General features: G+C 46.4%; 1 protein-coding gene across 4 annotated transcripts in view; it reads right to left on the reverse strand.

The window, feature by feature from the left end:
• Positions 1-17,194, reverse strand: part of PPFIA1 (PTPRF interacting protein alpha 1) — a gene marked incomplete at its 3' end in the record, with an annotated part of 89,786 nt that extends 72,592 nt beyond the window's left edge. For all 4 annotated transcript variants that reach the window (XM_082628794.1, XM_082628793.1, XM_082628792.1 and 1 more), the window contains exons 1-2: positions 17,090-17,194; positions 15,570-15,833 (exon numbers count right to left, since the gene is read on the reverse strand). In XM_082628794.1, the coding sequence (XP_082484920.1) occupies positions 15,570-15,833 (264 nt within the window). In that variant the 5' untranslated portion in view covers positions 17,090-17,194. The remainder of the gene's footprint in view (positions 1-15,569; positions 15,834-17,089) is intronic.
• Between the last annotated feature and the right edge of the window lie 1,863 nt (positions 17,195-19,057).

Genomic DNA, 19,057 nt, shown 5'->3' on the forward strand with positions numbered 1-19,057 from the left:
ATGCACCCACCTTGACCTGGGGTCCATGGTGGGGCAGGCGTGGGATGGAATCTACCCAGAGAGACAGGCCCGCGAGTGAGAGATGCGGTGCACACCCGCAGGCCCGCTTTAAGCTCTTCGTTTAAGTCACTGTCAGCTTGAGGAGGGAGCTGCGCTATTGTGTTGTAAAATGCCTTCAGATAGCGCAGGGGTGAAACGCCAGTGTGCAGACAGTCTCCCGTCAGCCTGTGTCTGCGGTGGAGGGAAAGGAGCTGAGCCACAAAGCAGCAAAGTGCTATACAGAACTTCTTTAACCCTTGGCCTCAACTGGATTTCACACTTAGTCACAAATAAGGTCCTTTAGATTTTAATTTGCATGAAAACAAATACCATATCAGACTATTCAAATTAATACTCAGACTATTTGAAATACTCTTTCCCTGCCACATCTGTTTCTGTGTTGGGGTACAGATGCCTGACCTTACCTGGCATTCACATTTTCCCATGAAAGACTGTCAAGGTGGGGAGAAGAGCGGGCCCTAGCTGCTAACAGCATCTTCCAATTTCAAGAGAGATCAATGGCTCAGAAATATCGATTAGTCTCAAGTAGAACTTAAACTTTTATACCGACATGCCGCACATGAAATCAATGATTATGTTACTACTGACAAGGGTTTAAAATTACACAGGCAGAAGGGATAATTAGCCCATTTGCAAAGCAGAAAAACTTGGAAATGCAAGATATGTTTTAAGCTCCCAAATTTATTTTCAGAGCAAAATGAAATTTCCCCCTCAGAATAACATTGAGACTCTGCAAGCCAAGCCTAAGAACTCTCTGGGTGGACCTTCCCTGCCAAGGACCTGCTATCCAAGCTTCCAGAACTGGGCCAAGAGCTCACTTCCAGCTACAGGGAAAACCTACGAAGTGGAAACATTTTGTCACATCTCTAATTAGCATTAGCAAGCAACAAACCTTCAGCTGTGCTTCATTTCTGAGAGTGAAAGGGAACACTTGCTAACTGCTCAGGATAACAGGCACAACCCAGGACCATCTCACGCAAACCAGGAGACATGGTCACCCCACCTGTGAGGGTTGGGTGGGACAGAGACAGGAGAAGCAAGATTTCCGAGAATGCCTTTTCCTATAGTTCTGATTTTTGAACCATTTAAATGCTTTATGTATTCGAAAAAAATTAACTCCAAAAGAAAAATGCAAACGCTAAAATTAAGAATAAACAGAGGGCTTCCCTGGTGGCGCAGTGGTTAAGAATCAGCCTGCCAATGCAGGGGACGCAGGTTCAAGCCCTAGTCCGGGAAGATCCCACATGCCGCAGAGCAACTAAGCCCGTGCGCCACAACTACTGGAGCCCACGTGCCTAGAGCCCGTGCTCCGCAACAAGAGAAGCCACTGCAATGAGAAGCCCGCGCACTGCAAGGAAGAGTAGCCCCTGCTCCCGCAACTAGAGAAAGCCCACACGTAGCAACAAAGACCCAATGCAGCCAAAAATAAATAAATAAATAAAATAAATTTATTAAAAAAAAATAAACAGAAACAAATGAACTTAACTGTATATCAAATTTTATTTGCACGGTTACGTTACTTCACATTGCTTTAAAACCCATTATTCTAACTATATATTATTAAGATACATTTATTTATTCTAAGACCCCAAAGAATTGCAAAGAAATTATAAAACTTCATACAGTAGGATGATTATAATAATATGGTATTAAAATGTTAAAAATATTTCATGTATATGATAGGATAAAGAAAATAATGCTAACATCATTAGAAATCAAAACAGTGTAAGACAAGAATTATAAATAGATAAATTAAGGGGAAAGACTTCATTTTAATTTGTTAAGGAAATATCAATATGAAATCCACGGTTTTTAAAAAATGAATATTTTTGTCTAGCTCTGTTCCCTAGGAGGACCTAAAAGATGCTAACCCCTGTGACATGAGCACACCTGGCCCCCAAATACTGATCTCTAAATACTTCCCAACAAAAAGGAACCAGGGCTCCTCAAAGGAATGATTTCAGATCTGAGGCAGGAAAAACACAAAGTGGGCCTGGGACAAATTTCTGTTCCAGAAAACAAGGAAACATTCAAAGACTAAAAGGGCCTTGGCAAAGGCCACAGGAGCCAATCCAAGGGGGACAATATAAGCATCTAAGGAATAATGACAACTGACTGTAATACACCAAATAAATACCAATCCAGTGTCCACAGTGACTGAGAGAGAAAGAGAATAAAAAAGGGATGCTCTTTACAGAGGAGTATCGATTAATAAACGAAGGAGGACCGAGAGTCGGAGGAACCATCACTCTGCAACTTCCAATGAAAGAAGTGATTTGGCAGGAACACCAAATGGATGCTAAGGTCCTAGGAAGTCCCCTAGTGACCAGGAAGGTCCCTGGGGAGCAGGAGGAAGTGCAGAGAGAGAGACAAAGAGGGGTCAGAAACCACCGCCTCAGCCCAGTGAGCCCACCTCCCACCACAAGAACGGGACCACCAGATATCATTCCCTCTCAAAGTGAGGGCAAAAATGGGGGAAATGAGGTAAGGCTGGGAGGTAAAGTGGGAGACGTTAAACCCCACTGGAACACGAACTACACATCATTTATACTTTAAAATGGTTTCTAACTGGTGTATTGCTCTTATAATTTTCTAACCAGTAAAAAATGTAAATCATATTTAAAGCTGTTATGGTGAATATCATCATGCATAAGTTTCCTCCAGATAAGAACCATTTCCTTGGGCTTCCCTGGTGGTGCAGTGGATAAGAGTCTGCCTGCCAATGCAGGGGACACAGGTTTGATCCCTGGCCAGGAAGATCCCACATGCCGTGGACCAACTAAGGCCGTGCGCCACAACTACTGAGCCTGCGCTCTAGAGCCCGCGAGCCACAACTACTGAAGCCCACGCAACTAGAGACCGTGCTCCGCAACAAGAGAAGTCACCGTAATGAGAAGCCTGCGCACCGCAACAAAGAGCAGCCCCCGCTCGCCACAGCTAGAGGAAGCTCACACACAGCAATGAAGACCCAACGCAGCCAAAAATAAATTCAAAAAAAAAAAAAAAACTGCTGTATAAAAAATAAATTTAATTTAATTAAAAAAAAAAGAGATAAGCAACTGGCCTAACAGCAGGCAGTTAATTTGTAGTCAAAAGTAAAATGCAGACCTGTCTAGCTCCAAAATCCATGTTAAAAAAAATATAAATAAATGAAAGATTAATCTGGAAAAAAAAAAAAAGAAGAATATGAGCCTTTTTGAGGATCTTTATATACAGGGCAAAACTGCTTCTCCAGAAGAGTTAGTTACCAAACTACTTAGCAGTAGCTAGCGCTAAGAGCTAGCAAGCAGAAGACAGGGTAAGAAGAAGGAACTTCTTCTCTGAGAGAACAGCATATTTACGAAGAAACTGCAGGAAAACAAAACATCTCCTGTGAGGAATGTCCTACAACCCAGTATGGCTGCTGCGGGACAGAGAGGTCGCTGGGGTCAACCCCTCCTTGAATCAACCTGGTGGAAGAAGAGGGTCCAGATCTCGCCAGTGGACCTCAGAGGCGGCGTCCGAGAGACAGGAAAGGTGCCTCCTCCAGGGCCTGGAGACTAGGAGGGGAGACAAGCGGTCTCCTTGCTTTCTGACCACCTGACTAGGTAGAAAACTGTACCATCTCAGGAGGAGGGACAGACGTGGGGAAAAGCTTGTTTGGGCCCGTGCTGAATTCAAGAGGCCCCAAGTCCACCCAAATGGAGGTGCGCCAGGCGAGGATGTGTGAGCTCAAGCAGTAGAGCGGGCAGGACAGAGGGTCGTGGAAACGTGAGGAAGCCGCCGGCCGAGTCCCCCTGCGCAGACACCCAGCATCGGCCGCTGCTTCTGCTGCGGTCCTGTCCACGCATCAAACTTGGCCAAACTCAACTACACAGAGTCTTTCATTCTCTTTCTCTTTGCACCAATAAAGAGATCTTGGGCCACGGGACCCTTCCTACACACTGAGTATTCAGCACCCAGAACAGTGCCTGACACAGAACAGGCGCTCAGTGACTATTTGAAGATATGAGTGTACACATTATACACATAGGCGGTACGTATACTTTATTAAAGTATTACATACGTTGTTCTGTGCTCTGCAAGATGGGTGGCGTTGAGGGGTTTAAAACTTTTGCCTGAAGTACTGAGAGACGCTGCGGCTCAGCCCATGTACCCCCGTGGTTTCTTCCCCATCCCTTCTGGCCCCGCCCCACCCATCCTCCACGCAGCACCAGCATGACCTCTAACAACCTTCAACCAGACGGTGCCAATCCTTCCCCACTGAGGCCAAGACCGTCACCACCGTCACCACTATGACCACTACGACCACCATCACCGCTATCTCGAGACGAAATGGCTGCAGAGCTCTGCCTCTGCCACTGTCTCCCAGGAGCCCAGAACCCGGAAGCAACTCGGTCACAAGGGGCCCCACGGAGACGGAGGGCTCTGCTCAGCGGCGCAGTGAGTGTGTGCGAAGAGGGCGGGGCCGGTGCTCGAACACGACTTTGAAAGGACACTGTTCCAAAGTGCTACTGAACAGTATTCACTGTTCCAAAAGCACTAGAAATACCCGTGGTCTCCTGAGAGGGGTTTTGCCACCTCCACTTACTGAAAAAGCCGCCAGTGACGCTCACTGGAAGGGCCCCACCTGAAGTCCCGGGCATCCCTAGAACCCACCCCGGATGCGGAGTCACTGAGCCACTTTCGCCTCACTCTGATTCTGAGGCCAGTTCTCCCTGACTGACTCACTCACTCAAGCTGAGCAGTGCTGATCCACCCTTGCTAAGGGCACTGACAGTGAAGCCCCACCCGCTGCGAACTCACCGGTGCTTGAGACAGGCTGGGGTTTCTTCCCACCAGAGCCTCTCGACCTCGGCCCTCGGTTGCCAGATAACTGGTGCCGTGGAGGGGGCATCGCAGACGTTCAGGGGCATCCCTGCCCGAGCCTTGACGGCCGCAGCCCCTCAGACCCCACCAGGTGTCACCCCTTCCTCCGTCCCGCATCGTCTCCTGTCCCCTCTCACCCTCCTGGCTGGGCTGCGCTTCCGCCCTCCTTGCGCTCCGATCCCGGCACAGGCTACGCTGCTCCCCGCTCAGCCCAAACCTCTGCTGTGACAACCAACACTCCTGACGCAGGCAGACGAAGCTGTGATTTTAGGACCTTAGTCCTTCGGGTGCTTGCAGTCCTGTATCCACCAGTCTCAGGAATTAGCAGACTCTGGCAGAGTCAGCGGCACAGTTTTGGGGTCCTGCCCACAACTCAGCCTGAACACATTCTCTTTTCTCGGTTCTATATATTGGAGTTCTCTGAGATGTCTTTTTAAAATCTCAACTGTTGCTTTCAAAAAGACTGTAAAATCACTGCACTCAACTTTAAGAATAAAATCTTCATTTTCAACTTTAAAATGAAATTGAAAGGAAGACTAAAAGCAGTAATTTTTTTGAACACTGAAAAAGAAAACCCAATTCACAGAACAAAGGTCACATAACCCCTCCCACCTCCTCAGCCTTCTCCTCTGCCACCGCCAGCCCGTCATCACCACCAGGCTGGCACAGGGCAAGGGGAAGAGGGGAGACCAGTGCGGGGCTGGGACAATGGCCGCGAGAGGAGCCAGAGTTCAGGTCCTCTGTCTCCAGGGGGAGTGGGCCGCTTGCTCCATCTTCTTTCCAAGCTCAAGTGGCCGAGCATGGGCAAACTGGGGATTCTGATTAGAAACGGAATAGTGGGGACTAAGCAAGGACCAGTGGTCCTTGTTCTCCTGCATCAAATAAAGATGATCAAATATATTTACTATTACGTGTTGCTTCAGATGGAGAGAACACACCACTTATTCCCCACTTCCAGTTATGTACGTGAGCAGCTTGTAGGTCAGCCCGCCAAGAACTAGAAAAGCTAAATAAAATACATTTTTAAAGTCTGTCTGAAGGCATCAAAGAGGTACTGAGGCAACCAAAACTGGAGGGTCCAAGACTCCAAAGAAAAGGGAAGCCCAGTGAGGGAGCGGGAGACTGAGAGGGGCGCTCCTTCCCTCGGGGCATCTGCCCACGCTGACTCTGGGAAGAAAACGCAGTGAAAACTCAAGCAGAGGGGACTAGCTAACAGAGCTCTGGACAGTTCCATAAGGCTGGGAAGACAAAAATTCTAGTACAGGCCTGACAAGTCAGCTAGGACTTTACGGACTAAGCTCCCCGAGAAAAGGGAGGCACAGAAAATGAGCCCAGCACTCTGCACAAACTGGCTGAGCAGCTGAGTTGCAGTAACCTCATGGTGCTCAGGAGACAAAAACTGGGCTTCTGGACCTGCCAAGGAGGGGCCCTGGGAAGCTTCCAGATGGAGACCCTGGAGGGCTCCACCCTGGGGTTGGGGGGAAGGTGGATGAAGGCAGCTGAGACTGAGGCTTACAAGGACTCCCAGCCTCGAGTCACTGAGTCCCCGACTGAACCGAGAGCTGTGACCCTACCCTGGGTCTGCGTCACAGGAAGCTCTGAAGGAAGACAGCATCACCCAGAACCTCTACAGTTTTTCATACATAATGTCCAACACTCAACTAAAAAAACAAAAACGGGCGTAACAACAAATAGGACCAAGAGAAAAAAAGAACAGAAATAGAAACAGATCCGGAGGGGACCCATACACTAGAGTTATCAGATGCCAACTTCAACTGTTCAAAAATATACTTGACAGGGCTTCCCTGGTGGCGCAGTGGTTGAGAGTCCGCCTGCCGATGCAAGGGACACGGGTTCGTGCCCCAGTCCGGGAAGATCTCACATGCCGCGGAGCGGCTGGGCCCAGTGATCCATGGCCGCTGAGCCTGCGCGTCCAGAGCCTGTGCTCCGCAACGGGAGAGGCCACAACAGTGAGAGGCCCACGTACCGCAAAAAATTTTAAAAAAAGAAAAAAATATACTTGACAAAAGGAAAATTTTCCAAGAATCAAAACGGATTCTAGAACTTGAAAATAACAGTGATTGAATTTAAGAACTCAATCTATGGGCTTAACATCAAATCGGATACAGCTGAAGACAGGATCAATGAACTGAAGGATGGATTAGTTTAAAAAAAAAAAAAAAAGAAGTTAGAGGAAAAAAAGTCTATCCAAGGAGCCCAAAAGACACCGCAGGACACTGTTAAAAAGATCTAGTGTACATATAAATGGAGCTCCTCACAGTGGAGGAGAGACAGGAAGGGGAATAAGAAACACCTATAAAGATAATGGTCAAAGTTGGTTAAGAATCAAGCCATTGACTCAACAAAGAAAACCACACATTGGTTTTCAGCAGCTCTTCTGGTGTCTAAGGCAAAAAGAAAATGTTAAAGTGCCCAGAGGAAAAACGGCACTGCCTTTAATGGCACAACAACACTGAGAGCTGACTTTTCCAGAAAAAGGAAGTCAGAAGATAAGGGATTGGCATCTATAAAACGCTGAAAAACAAATAACCACCAACCTGGAATTCTATACCCAACAAAAACATTCTTCAAAAGTGAAGGCAAAATAGGGGCTTCCCTGGTGGCGCAGTGGTTAAGAATCTGCCTGCCAATGCAGGGGACACGGGTTCCAGCCCTGGTCTGGGAAAATCCCACATGCCACAGAGCAACTAAGCCCGTGCGCCACAACTACTGAGTCCGTGAGCCACAACTACTGAAGCCCTCACGCCTAGAGCCCGTGCTCCGCAACGGGAGAAGCCACCGCAATGAGGAGCCTGCGCACCACAGGGAAGAGTAGCCCCCACTCGCTGCAGCAACAAAGACCCAATACAACCAAAAATAAAATTAAATAAATTTATTTTTAAAAAGTGAAGGCAAAATAAAGACGTTTCAGGCAAATGAAAATGAGACAACTCATCACCCACAGACATGAACTAAAAAAAATATGAAAGTAGTTCTTCGAGAAAAAGAAGTCTCTGACAGAAATATGAAAAAACAAGTGAAAAGCAACAAAAAGGGTAACTATGAGAATAAATCACAATATTAACTGTACAAAACAATGATGATAATGCCAAACATATATCTAACGTCTTAAAGTATGATAGCAGTGACACAGGAGGTGGGGGGCGCTCAGGGCAGCTTGAGTGTCAAAGAAAACAGCAGTGTCGGGGGGGCCGTAAAGGCAGGCACGAACCTAGGCTGAACCGTAAAACACGCCCTGTGTCTGCGAGTGTGTATCCGACAACTGACACAGGGACACAGAGTTAAAAGCACTGCATACTTCTGAAAGAAGGTAAGAGAGAAAGAACACAGAAGAGGTGGGACAGACAGAACACAAATAGTAACGCTGTACCTACAAACTGCAATGTTGCAACTACATGTAAAGAGAGCAAAGACCCTAATTAAAAGACGAAACTGCCAAACTGATTAAAAGAAAAGCTGTACACTAGTCACAGAGTACATGTGAAGATAGAAGATCACAATCGGGCGAAAGGAAAAGATACCCAGGCAAACACCAACAGGAAACTGATGTGGCAGATATCGCTGTCAAATAGTGTCTGAAGTAAGAAGCGTTACTAGAGATAAAAAGGAACATTTCTTAATGATACAAGTTCAGTCTAGCAAGGAGAATTCTAAATTTGAATGTACCTAATACCATCATCTCAAAACATCAACACAGAAAAACGGAGAGAAGTAGAAAAGGAGGAACAGCCAAATTCATCATCACAGTGGGAGCCTTTAAGATGCATCTCTCAGTAGAAGGGGGCTGTCCAGTATGCAGTCACGTGCAGCTATGAGGCAGTGATACTTGAAGCGTGGCTGCTCCACACTGAGATGTGCTGCAAGCAGGAAATGCACAGTGGATTTTAAAGACTTAGTATGAAAAAAAGAGCGTCAAATATTTCATTCGTTTTTTTCATGTTGATTACACACTGAAATGATATTTTGGATATCTGTGTTAAATAAAATATATTAAAATTAATTTCACCTATTTCTACTTTATTTAATGTGACTACCAGAATCTGAATTACATGATTAACAAACCTGATCTAACTGATACACACAGAATACTGCATTCCCGCTGATACGCACTGTTTTCAAGTGCCCAAGGAACACTTCACAAAATGAATGTGTATTGGGCCGTTAGGAAAGCTCAACTCATTTCAAAGCATTGAACTAATGCAGGGTATCTTTAGGGATTGCAGTAGATAGACAGTTTATGCCCCCTCAAAATTCATCCCCCCCAAGACGATGGTATTAGGAGGCACGGACTCCGGGAAGGGTGAAGTCCTAAGTGCACTGAGCTCCCTTGTGCCCCCTTCCGCCCAGTGAGGACAGTGAGAAGAAGCTGGACATCTAGGAACCAAGAAACAGGACTCACCAAACATGGAATCTGCCGGCACCTTGATCTTGGGACTTCCCAGCCTCCAGTACTATGAGAAATAAATTTCTATTGTTTATAAGTCAGCTAGTCTATGGTATTTTATAACAGCAGCCCAAAAAGACTAAGATAGGGATCTTCATGGAATTAAGCTAGAAATCAACAGAAATAATGAGAAAAACCTCCCCAAACATTGGGAAGTTAAACGACACACTTCTTTAAAAACTTTTTAAATAATAATTTTTGGAAACACAATGAAAATTAGAAAATACTTTTACATAAAAGATAAATGAAAGTTTGGCTTATTCAAATTTGTGGGATGCAGCTAATGGTGTTTAGAGGGTAACTTATAGCCTTAAACACATATACTGGAAAAGAAAGAAGGCTAAACATCAATTAAGCATCTATCCCAAGAAACCAGAAAAAAGAATAGCAAACGAAACACAAAGCAGATGGAAGAAAAAGGAGCAGAAAATAAGGAAATAGAAAACAAATATGAAATTAAAAAAAGAAAAATCAATAAAGCCAAAAGTTGGTTCTTTGAAAGGACTGATAAAATTGATAAAGCCCTAGAGACTGATTAAGAAAAAGAGACAAAGCACAAATTACCAGTATCAAGGATTTTAAAAAGGGGATATTATGAACCCCTTTACACTTACTAATTGGAAAGTTTGGGTGGCCTGAATAAATTCCTAGCAGGGGGAAAATGCTTTACCTAAACAGGCACAAGAAGACATATAAAATCAGAAAAATTCTATTTCCATGTAAATAATTAAATCTGAAATTAAAAGCCATCCCATAATGAAAATCCTACACCAGCTGGTTTTGCCAATCAATTCTTCCAAAAATCTAAGAAAGAAAACACCAATCTCACAGGAACTCTTCTGGGGGTAAAAAAGGAACACTTTCCACCTTGTTTTATGAGACGAGCATAACCTTGATACCAAAACCCAACAAGGACAAGAAGTATAAGAAAGTAAAATTACAGACCTTAAATACAGATGCAATAATCCTAAACAAAATTAACAAATAAAATCCAACGAAAGGAGAACACATCAAGATCAGGTTGGGATTATTCTAGAATCACAAAATTTTTTAAAAAGTTAAATCACCACATAAAACAAAAATCACTTGATTGTTTTAAAATTTGCAGAAAATATACTTAAGAAAATTTAAGGTAATAATTTTAATTCATGATTTTATTTTATTTTAGTTTATTTATTTTTTTGCAGTACACGGGCCTCTCACTGTTGTGGCCTCTCCCGTTGCGGAGCCTAGGCTCTGGATGCGCAGGCCATCAGCCATGGCTCACGGGCCTAGCTGCTCCGCGGCATGTGGGATCTTCCTGGACCGGGGCACAAACCTGCGTCCCCTGCATTGGCAGGCGGACTCTCAACCACTGCGCCACCAGGGAAGCCATTAATTCATGATTTTAAAAAACTCTTAGCAAACTAAGAATAGAGGTAATTTTTCATATTTTCATAAAAATATCTACATAAAAGCCACAGTAGGGCTTCCCTGGTGGCGCAGTGGTTAAGAATCCACCTGCCAATGCAGGGGACATGGGTTCGAGCCCTGGTCCGGGAAGATCCCACGTGCCACGGAGCAACTAAGCCCATGCACCAGAACTACTGAGCCTGCGCTCTAGAGCCTGCAAGCCACAACTACTGAGCCCGCGTACCACAACTACTGAAGCCCGTGTGCCTGGAGCCTGTGCTCCACAACAAGAGAAGCCACTGCAGTGAGAAGCCCACGATGAAGAGTAGGCCCTGCTCACCACAACTAGAGAAAGCCCACATGCAACAACAAAGACCCAAAGTAGCCAAATACATAAGTAAAATAAATAAATTTTTTTTAAAAATTAAAGAAAAGTTACAGTAAATATCATAGGTAATGGTGAAATAGTGAAAGCTTTTCCTCCGATACTGGGAATGAGACAAGGATATTTATTCTCATTACTTCTGTTCACCACTGTATTGGAGATCCTAGCCAGTACAATAAAGCAAGAAAAAGAAAAAGGGTTATAGCAACTGGAAAGAAAGAAAAAAAAACTTATCTGCAGACATAATTGTGTATACATAGAAAATACAAGAATTATTACTAGAAATAAATGAATTTAGCAAATGAATACAGAAAATCTAATTCTATGTCTACATACTAGTAATTTATAATGGTATCAAAAATATGAGATATCTAATTGAACATGGATAAGACATACAGAAAACTGTAAAATTTTAAGACGCATTAAAGAAGATCTAAATAAATGGAGGACTATATATACTGTGTTCATGGATTATAAGAACTATATTAAAAAGACGTCATTTCTCCCCGCACTGGTCTACAAATTAAATTCAACCTCAATTAAAATCCCGGCACATTTTCTGGGGAAAGACAGCCTAGTGGATTCTGAAATTTATCTGAAAATGCAAAGGGTCAAGATTAGCCAAGGCAGTACTGAATAATGACTCAGGTGTAGGATTTAAATTACCAGACATGAAGACTGACTAAATGTACAGTAATTTAGATAGCGTTGCATTTGTGCAAAAGAGACAAAACGATCAGTGGAGCAGAGGGGAGTCCAGAAACAGACCCATACACTTACGGTCACGTGATTTACAGCAGAGATGACACTGCAGCACACTGGGGAAAGGATGCTTGTTTGATAAAGTATCGACTTCAAGGTCAGCCGTACACTTAAAGGTCAGCCGTACACTTAAAGGTCAGCCGTACACTGAAAGGTTAGCCGTACACTTCAAGGTCAGCCGTACACTTAAAGGTCAGCCGTACACTTAAAGGTGAGCCGTACACTGAAAGGTCAGCCGTACACTGAAAGGTCAGCCGTACACTTCAAGGTGAGCCGTACACTTACAGGTCAGCCGTACACTTAAAGGTCAGCCGTACACTTAAAGGTCAGCCGTACACTTACAGGTCAGCCGTACACTTAAAGGTGAGCCGTACACTGAAAGGTCAGCCGTACACTGAAAGGTCAGCCGTACACTGAAAGGTCAGCCGTACACTTCAAGGTGAGCCGTACACTTACAGGTCAGCCGTACACTTAAAGGTCAGCCGTACACTTAAAGGTCAGCCGTACACTTAAAGGTGAGCCGTACACTGAAAGGTCAGCCGTACACTGAAAGGTCAGCCGTACACTTCAAGGTGAGCCGTACACTTACAGGTCAGCCGTACACTTAAAGGTCAGCCGTACACTTACAGGTCAGCCGTACACTTACAGGTCAGCCGTACACTTAAAGGTCAGCCGTACACTTAAAGGTTAGCCGTACACTTAAAGGTTAGCCATACACTTAAAGGAAAAAAAAAAAAAGGAAGCCTGGCCCCTATCTCACACAATCAACAAAAATCAGTTTCAGATGGATTACAGATCTAAATGTAAAAGATAAAACAATAAAGCTTTTACAGGATAACATCTTCATGCAACTTCGTGATGATATCTTTCAATGAACACAAAGCGCATTAAATATTACTGAAAAGACTGATCACCTGGGGTACATTAAAATAAAAAATTATGCTTTTAAAAAGCTTTATGCTTTTTAAAAGACACCACTGAGGACTTCCCTGCTGGCGCAGTGGTTGAGAGTCCGCCTGTCGATGCAGGGGACGCGGGTTCGTGCCCCGGTCCGGGAAGATCCCACATGCCGCGGAGCGGCTGGGCCCATGAGCCATGGCCGCTGAGCCTGCGTGTCTGGAGCCTGTGCTCCGCAACGGGAGAGGCCACAACAGTGAGAGGCCCGCATACCGCAAAAAAAAAAAAAAAAAAAAAGACACCACTGAGAAAGTGAAAAGGCAAACACACCCCCCAAAAAACCTGCCATACATATACGTACTCAGAAGATATAAAAAGAACTCCTTCAAATCAGTAAGAAACAAAACAGCCCAATCAAAAAATGGGCAAAAGACAATTATTTCGTCAAAGAAGGTAAGCAAGTGGCCAGCGAACGCCCGGGATGTTTACTGGCCGTCAGGGAGCAGGTCCCCACCCCACTGAGCTCCTACCGCTCAGCACCACCACACAGCTACAGCCAAAGAACTGACGATACCGAGGGTCCGAACAACCAACGGCTCACACACTGTGGGGAGCAGGACAACGGTCACACTACCTTGGATAGAGCCTACTAAGGCTGAACATACTCCATCACCTGGCGGTGCTACTCCTTTGAACACGCCCAACAGAAACACATACATATCTGCACCAAAAAGCAAGTAAGAACATTCCAGGGCAGCATTTGTAAAAACTAGAAACAACCCAGATACCCATGAACAACAGAAAGAATAAATTATGGTACATTCATACACTGGGTTATTAAATAGCAGATGAGAACGAACAAACCTACATGGATAGAGCTCGCAAAGATAATGTTGAATGAAAGAATCAAGAAATAAAATATACACGTTACTTTATTTCATTTACATAAAGTCAAGAACATGCCAAATTAATCAACGGCAGAAAGTCGAGACCACAGTTAGCTCTGGGAGACAATTACTGGGAGTGGGTGGGAGGGGGCTTCTGGGAAGCCTGGTAATGTTCTATTTGTTGGTCTGGGCAGTGGTTACAAGAGTGTGTTCGCTTAATGAAAAATTCACTGCGATGTACACTTATGATTTGTGAATTTTTCTGATGTATGTTCTGTTACAGTTAAGTTTTTCTTAAGTACACTATTACTTGCCTACATAATCTGGCAGGAGTTTATTCACACGCCTACCTGGTCACACAATTAGCCACCAAACAGAAGACAAATGCCAAGAAAGGGAAGGATCCAAAAAGTGTTTACTTAATGGTTCCTGTGTTTCTGAAACGCTGGACTCAGGTGCTCAGGTGGTGAGGTGAGCTGGTGACATCATCACATTCTCCACTTAACAAGGCATTTCCAGGCTACAACACAGAGCAGCAGCTAGCAACAAGTCACTGAGCGACTGTCCCACTGGCTGCTGTGACAACCTCCACTGCATGAGACTGGACTTTACAAAACTCCTGTCCCTTACTTGTTACATCCCTTGTGCTCATCCTTTCAAAAAACTACACTTCAGTGTATGTACCTCAAATTACAAGAAGACAAATACAGTTACGAAAGAAACAAAACAAAACAAAAAAACCCCAAAGTACTAAAAAAATTTACAAATACTACAATAAAATCCCAGTAAAACATAATTTGGCCAACCCTTCTAAGCTTGTGGTAGTAAAATCTGACCCAAACAAACTTGGTAATTTACAAGATTCAAATGAGAAAAAACTTAATGATTCTCAAATTGACCAAGACAGAACATTACAGCACTGACATCAAATTATTGTTGCTAAAAAGGAAATCCAAACGCTTAGCTTATCAATGTTTCAGGAGAGTTGACTAAAGCCCAGAAATGCATTAAGGCTAGTAAATATTCATTTACTAATTTACCACTGCAGACCCATCATGAGAGAATAAATGCACGCTTATTCAGGCCTACCTGAAAGCACCATAAAGGCACCTATTATGAATAGGTAAAATGGCACCTACACAGCTCGTAAACACCCAAGTAACATACACATCTCCCACTGTGCTCTGTGCCACCCAGCGCACACTCTTCTAGCTGACACCCTCTCCCTGCTCCTATCATTAGATCCTCACTAGGCTCCATAAGAAAAGGCCTTGAAACACTGCTCCAAACACAATATCCTTAGATGAAAAACTTTAGTGTGACTGTAAGCTTTACAGTTCTCATCTGCCAAAGAGAAAGTTCCAAAGGAATCCATCTTCAGTCTTCTATCCCCTAAAACAAACTTGATTTACAAAACACTGGTGTTCTGAGAAAGGTGGACTGTAAAAATATTTTTCCTGTGAAATCAATCCTATTTGTCCAGTAAATTTCATTAGGAAATTGGAAATACATAATACAACCCATGGAAATACACATTTAGGCAAGGAATAGCTTAAGACAGCAAAACCAAAGGCACCACAGAGCTTGGTTACTTCATGGCCCTTTTTCAAAAACTCTGGAGCACTATTCCAAATCTAGGCAGTTCCTTCTGCCGCTCCAAAGGGGAACAAGAGCAACAAGGTGTTTTTACAGAACTTTATGGTACACCAGAGTTTGTTCTCACTAAGAAGTTTAATCCTCAGGAATTTTATCTATATGGGACTTACAAATAACAGAACCACCATTTCACAAGTGATTACGCAAAATACACATCTAAAAATTTCAACATCGTAAAAAAGCGTTTAGAAAAAACTCAGGTGAAAATCACCCATACCTGTGGAAGCGCAGTATTGAGCTGCCTCTGCAAGGAATCTCTTTCGTGACCAACCTCGTGTAACTTCCCCTGGGTTAATGCCAGCGTTTCTTGGGTCTCTCTCAGAGTGTCAAGGAGACGGTCCCTCTCTTCCAGCATGGAGACCATCAACTGTTCAAAATGTGAATCTGCATCTGGCTGTGAAGGGGAGCTGGACCCATGGCTCCCACTTCCTCCTGGGGGGCCTTCTGCTTCACTGATGGTCGGCATCACCTCGCACATCATCTTGAAATGAAAGACCCAGACCATTGTCATCAGGTGCAAAATAAAGGCTTCCACAAAGCTGCAACTTTATAGCTATCTGTAGCTGCTAAGTGAAAGGCTGACAGCCTCATTATTCCCAGATCTGACTGCTATGCTCTGTACAGAAAAAAACTGGGAAAACGTACACATGCGTATCCAAAGTGCCCAGAACACACAAGATGAAGACATTTAATACTGACAATAATCCAGTGAAGGAGTAAAGACCAAAGAAGACTACCCTCACATAAAGAACAAACCCTGTGGCATTTTCTCTGCAAAGCTGTACTTTCTAGTTGTTGAAAACAACTGTGCTTCTGTAACCTTTTTTTTTTTTCCTTTCTATTTCCCGGTGGGGGAGAGAAAGTCAGAACACGTGCCACCCAATCATTTTTCAGGAAAAGCACAGAAGGAGCATACAGCCAGTAAAACTGACAAGTACAAAATCCATCAGGCATCTTAGAGGAATGTGTGCAGTCAGCTCCTAGGAAGGACTGACGGCTCCCTGAATTCTTGGGCTGGATTTGGTGAGCGATAAAAGGAACTGGACTCGTTAAGGGCGCGAGAAGTGTTTTTCAACGGCTGCAATGGTTGGTCAGTCAACCTAACTTACGTAAATTAACAGACACCTCCCCCCCAAAGAAAATTCCACAATGGAAATATAGCAGGTCGAGACAGACGTGCACGGCTAGGAAGGAAGGAAAAGTGAAAGGTGAGATTACGAGAGGCTACTAAGTGTCTCAAATATAATGACGGGGCGAGGGGCAGGGGGCCGGTTCCCGAGGCTGCCGCCGGTGTTCCGGGCTCGGCGGACCCCCGGGACGGAGATGCCCAGGACCGCGTACCACGCACCTGACAGTGACAACGACTCTAGCCCGCTCGCACCCGCACCCGGTGCTGCAGCAGCCCGGACGCCAGGGTGGCGAGAACGATTCACCACGGGAACCCAGCCTGGCTCGGGACTTCCTGCGGCCACAGGTCCTCGCCCCCGCGCCCAGCGCTGGGGTCCCCGGGGGCGCGGCTCACTTGGCGCTGGGGTCAGGGAGGGGGGGCGCACGGCCCTGAGAGCCCGTTCGTCGGGGGTCCCGCGGGCACCGCCCCCTGCCCCCGCGACCCCGGGCCCCGCTGCGCACCCTTCCCCCGGGGCTGACACTCACCAGCCGCGCGGCCCCCGCGGGGAGGGCGCCGGCGCCCGGGGCCCCGCTCCGCCCCAACCCTGTTTCAGTCCCCCTATCCCTTACCTTGCTCGCCGGCGGGAGCGGGCGAGGAGGCTCCGCGGCGGCTCGCGGGCGGCTGCTCGCTCCAGGCGAGCTCGGGGCCCGACGAAGGCAGCCCGCGCCCGCCGCCCGCCCCGCGCCCGCGGCCCCGGGCCCGCCGCCCCCAGTCACTAAGGCCGGCCTGCGGCCGGACACTGGCAGAGCACAGGAGGAGCGGGCCCGGCTGCGCGTCGCCGGCGTCAACGTGCCCGACGTCGGGCGCGTCGGCGCAGCGTCAGCGCCGAGCGCCGCCGGCACGCCCCGCCCCGTCCCCCGGGGGAGGAACCCAGGGGGCGGCCGAGTGTGCAAGCACCGCCTCCTCAGGGGGGCGGGCTCGCCTCTCGGACGCCGATTGAGTGGATACAGTAGAAGCCCCGCCCCCGGCCCCGCCCAGGTGGGTGAGCCTCGGTCGATTCGCCGCTCCTGATTTCCGGCACCGGGCTCCGGGGTTTGGTCCTCTTCCCGAACAGCGTCTTCCACCTCGGGGGCTGCCCCCAACTCTCCGCTTACAGCCGCGGAGGACACCGAAGGCCGTTATCGAGCGTCTACTGGGTGCCAGGTTCTGAGCCCGACACTTCCCGAAGGTCACGGCTACACACCTTACGCCGGAGCGCACCCCAGTGCAAGTCACCTGTTTGCAGCTGGTCGGAGCCTACGGTGTGGCCCCCGGAGCCTCTTAGGAACCGGTCCTTGCACGACTCGGAAGGACGCGGTTTCTACGCAAGACCCATTACCGAGCTTTACCTGCAGTACCTGGGGAGGCAGAGATGGGCAGCGTTTGATGTTGAGGCTCCTGGGCGCTGTGTCGAGAAGGCAGGCTTTGGAGCTAGGCACACCTGGTTCAACTTCCAGCAGATACTTCTCCCTGCGGTGTGGGCCTGGGCACCGCGGGGGAACCCACTTGTAAGATGGGAGAGTGGTACAGACCTACCCCAGGGCTGTTATAAGAAACAGAATGTTCAGGAGCACCCAGTCAAGGACCTGGCTGGGGAGGAACTCAGCGAATGGTGGTCATTTTTATCTTTCTTAGCATTGTTATCCTTATACAGATCCATATTTCATCCTTGCTCAAACTTTTAAAAACCCCTGCTATGTGCCAAGTCCTGTGCTATATATTGCAGATGCAGAGATTAATAAAAAACACCTTTAATAATTTAAAGCAGATGCTCCCCACTCAAGGTCTGACTCCTGGATCACAAACTCTTGGCAAAACAAAATGTCCAGGCATTGTTGCCAAGTGACACTGGCCGCTGTCTGGCTAAGTCTAAGTGAAGGCTGCATGGCGGGGGAGGGGGGTGAAGCCTTCCAAGGTAGATTCCTTGATTCCCAGTTGTGAGCTCACCAAGAGCAGGCGCTATGTCTGATTGGCTTTCTTACCTCCCAAGTCCAGGACCACACCTTTCATCCACGTATTTGTTCACTCAATAAATATTTGAATGACTCCACATAAATATGAATTTGCATCCCTGATCCAGGGTCTGTAACAGAGGAAAACACCCAGCTCTCCTCAAGTACCAGTACCAGCTTAATTCATCCAGCCCATATTGGCACCATGCTCAGAAAGTACCTGCCTCCTAAAATATCAGCGCAATACTAAAATTGTGTTCAACAGAGTAGAATGTTCATTCATTTCATGAACATTTATAGAACACTGTGAGCCGGGCATGGCCTAGGTTTGGGGAACACAGGACTGCGAAAGACATCAACTGCCCCCAATTCACAGCCTGGAGGGGAGAAGAGAAACAGACTATTACAATGTCTGTCCTAGAAACAGCGTGTGACTTGGTGCCTTGGGACCACAGAGGAAGGAGGAACCAACTCTCCATTGGCATCACAGGGGCTTCACAGAGGGATAACATCTGAGCTGGGTCTCAGGATGAGCAGTTTTCCAAGCAGAGAAGGGAGAAGCCCATTTGGTATAGCGGCAGGAAACTGAGAATCCCAGATTTCACT

Source organism: Mesoplodon mirus, assembly GCF_964341445.2.
Source record: "Mesoplodon mirus genome assembly, chromosome: 7".
Taxonomy (NCBI): domain Eukaryota; kingdom Metazoa; phylum Chordata; class Mammalia; order Artiodactyla; family Ziphiidae; genus Mesoplodon; species Mesoplodon mirus.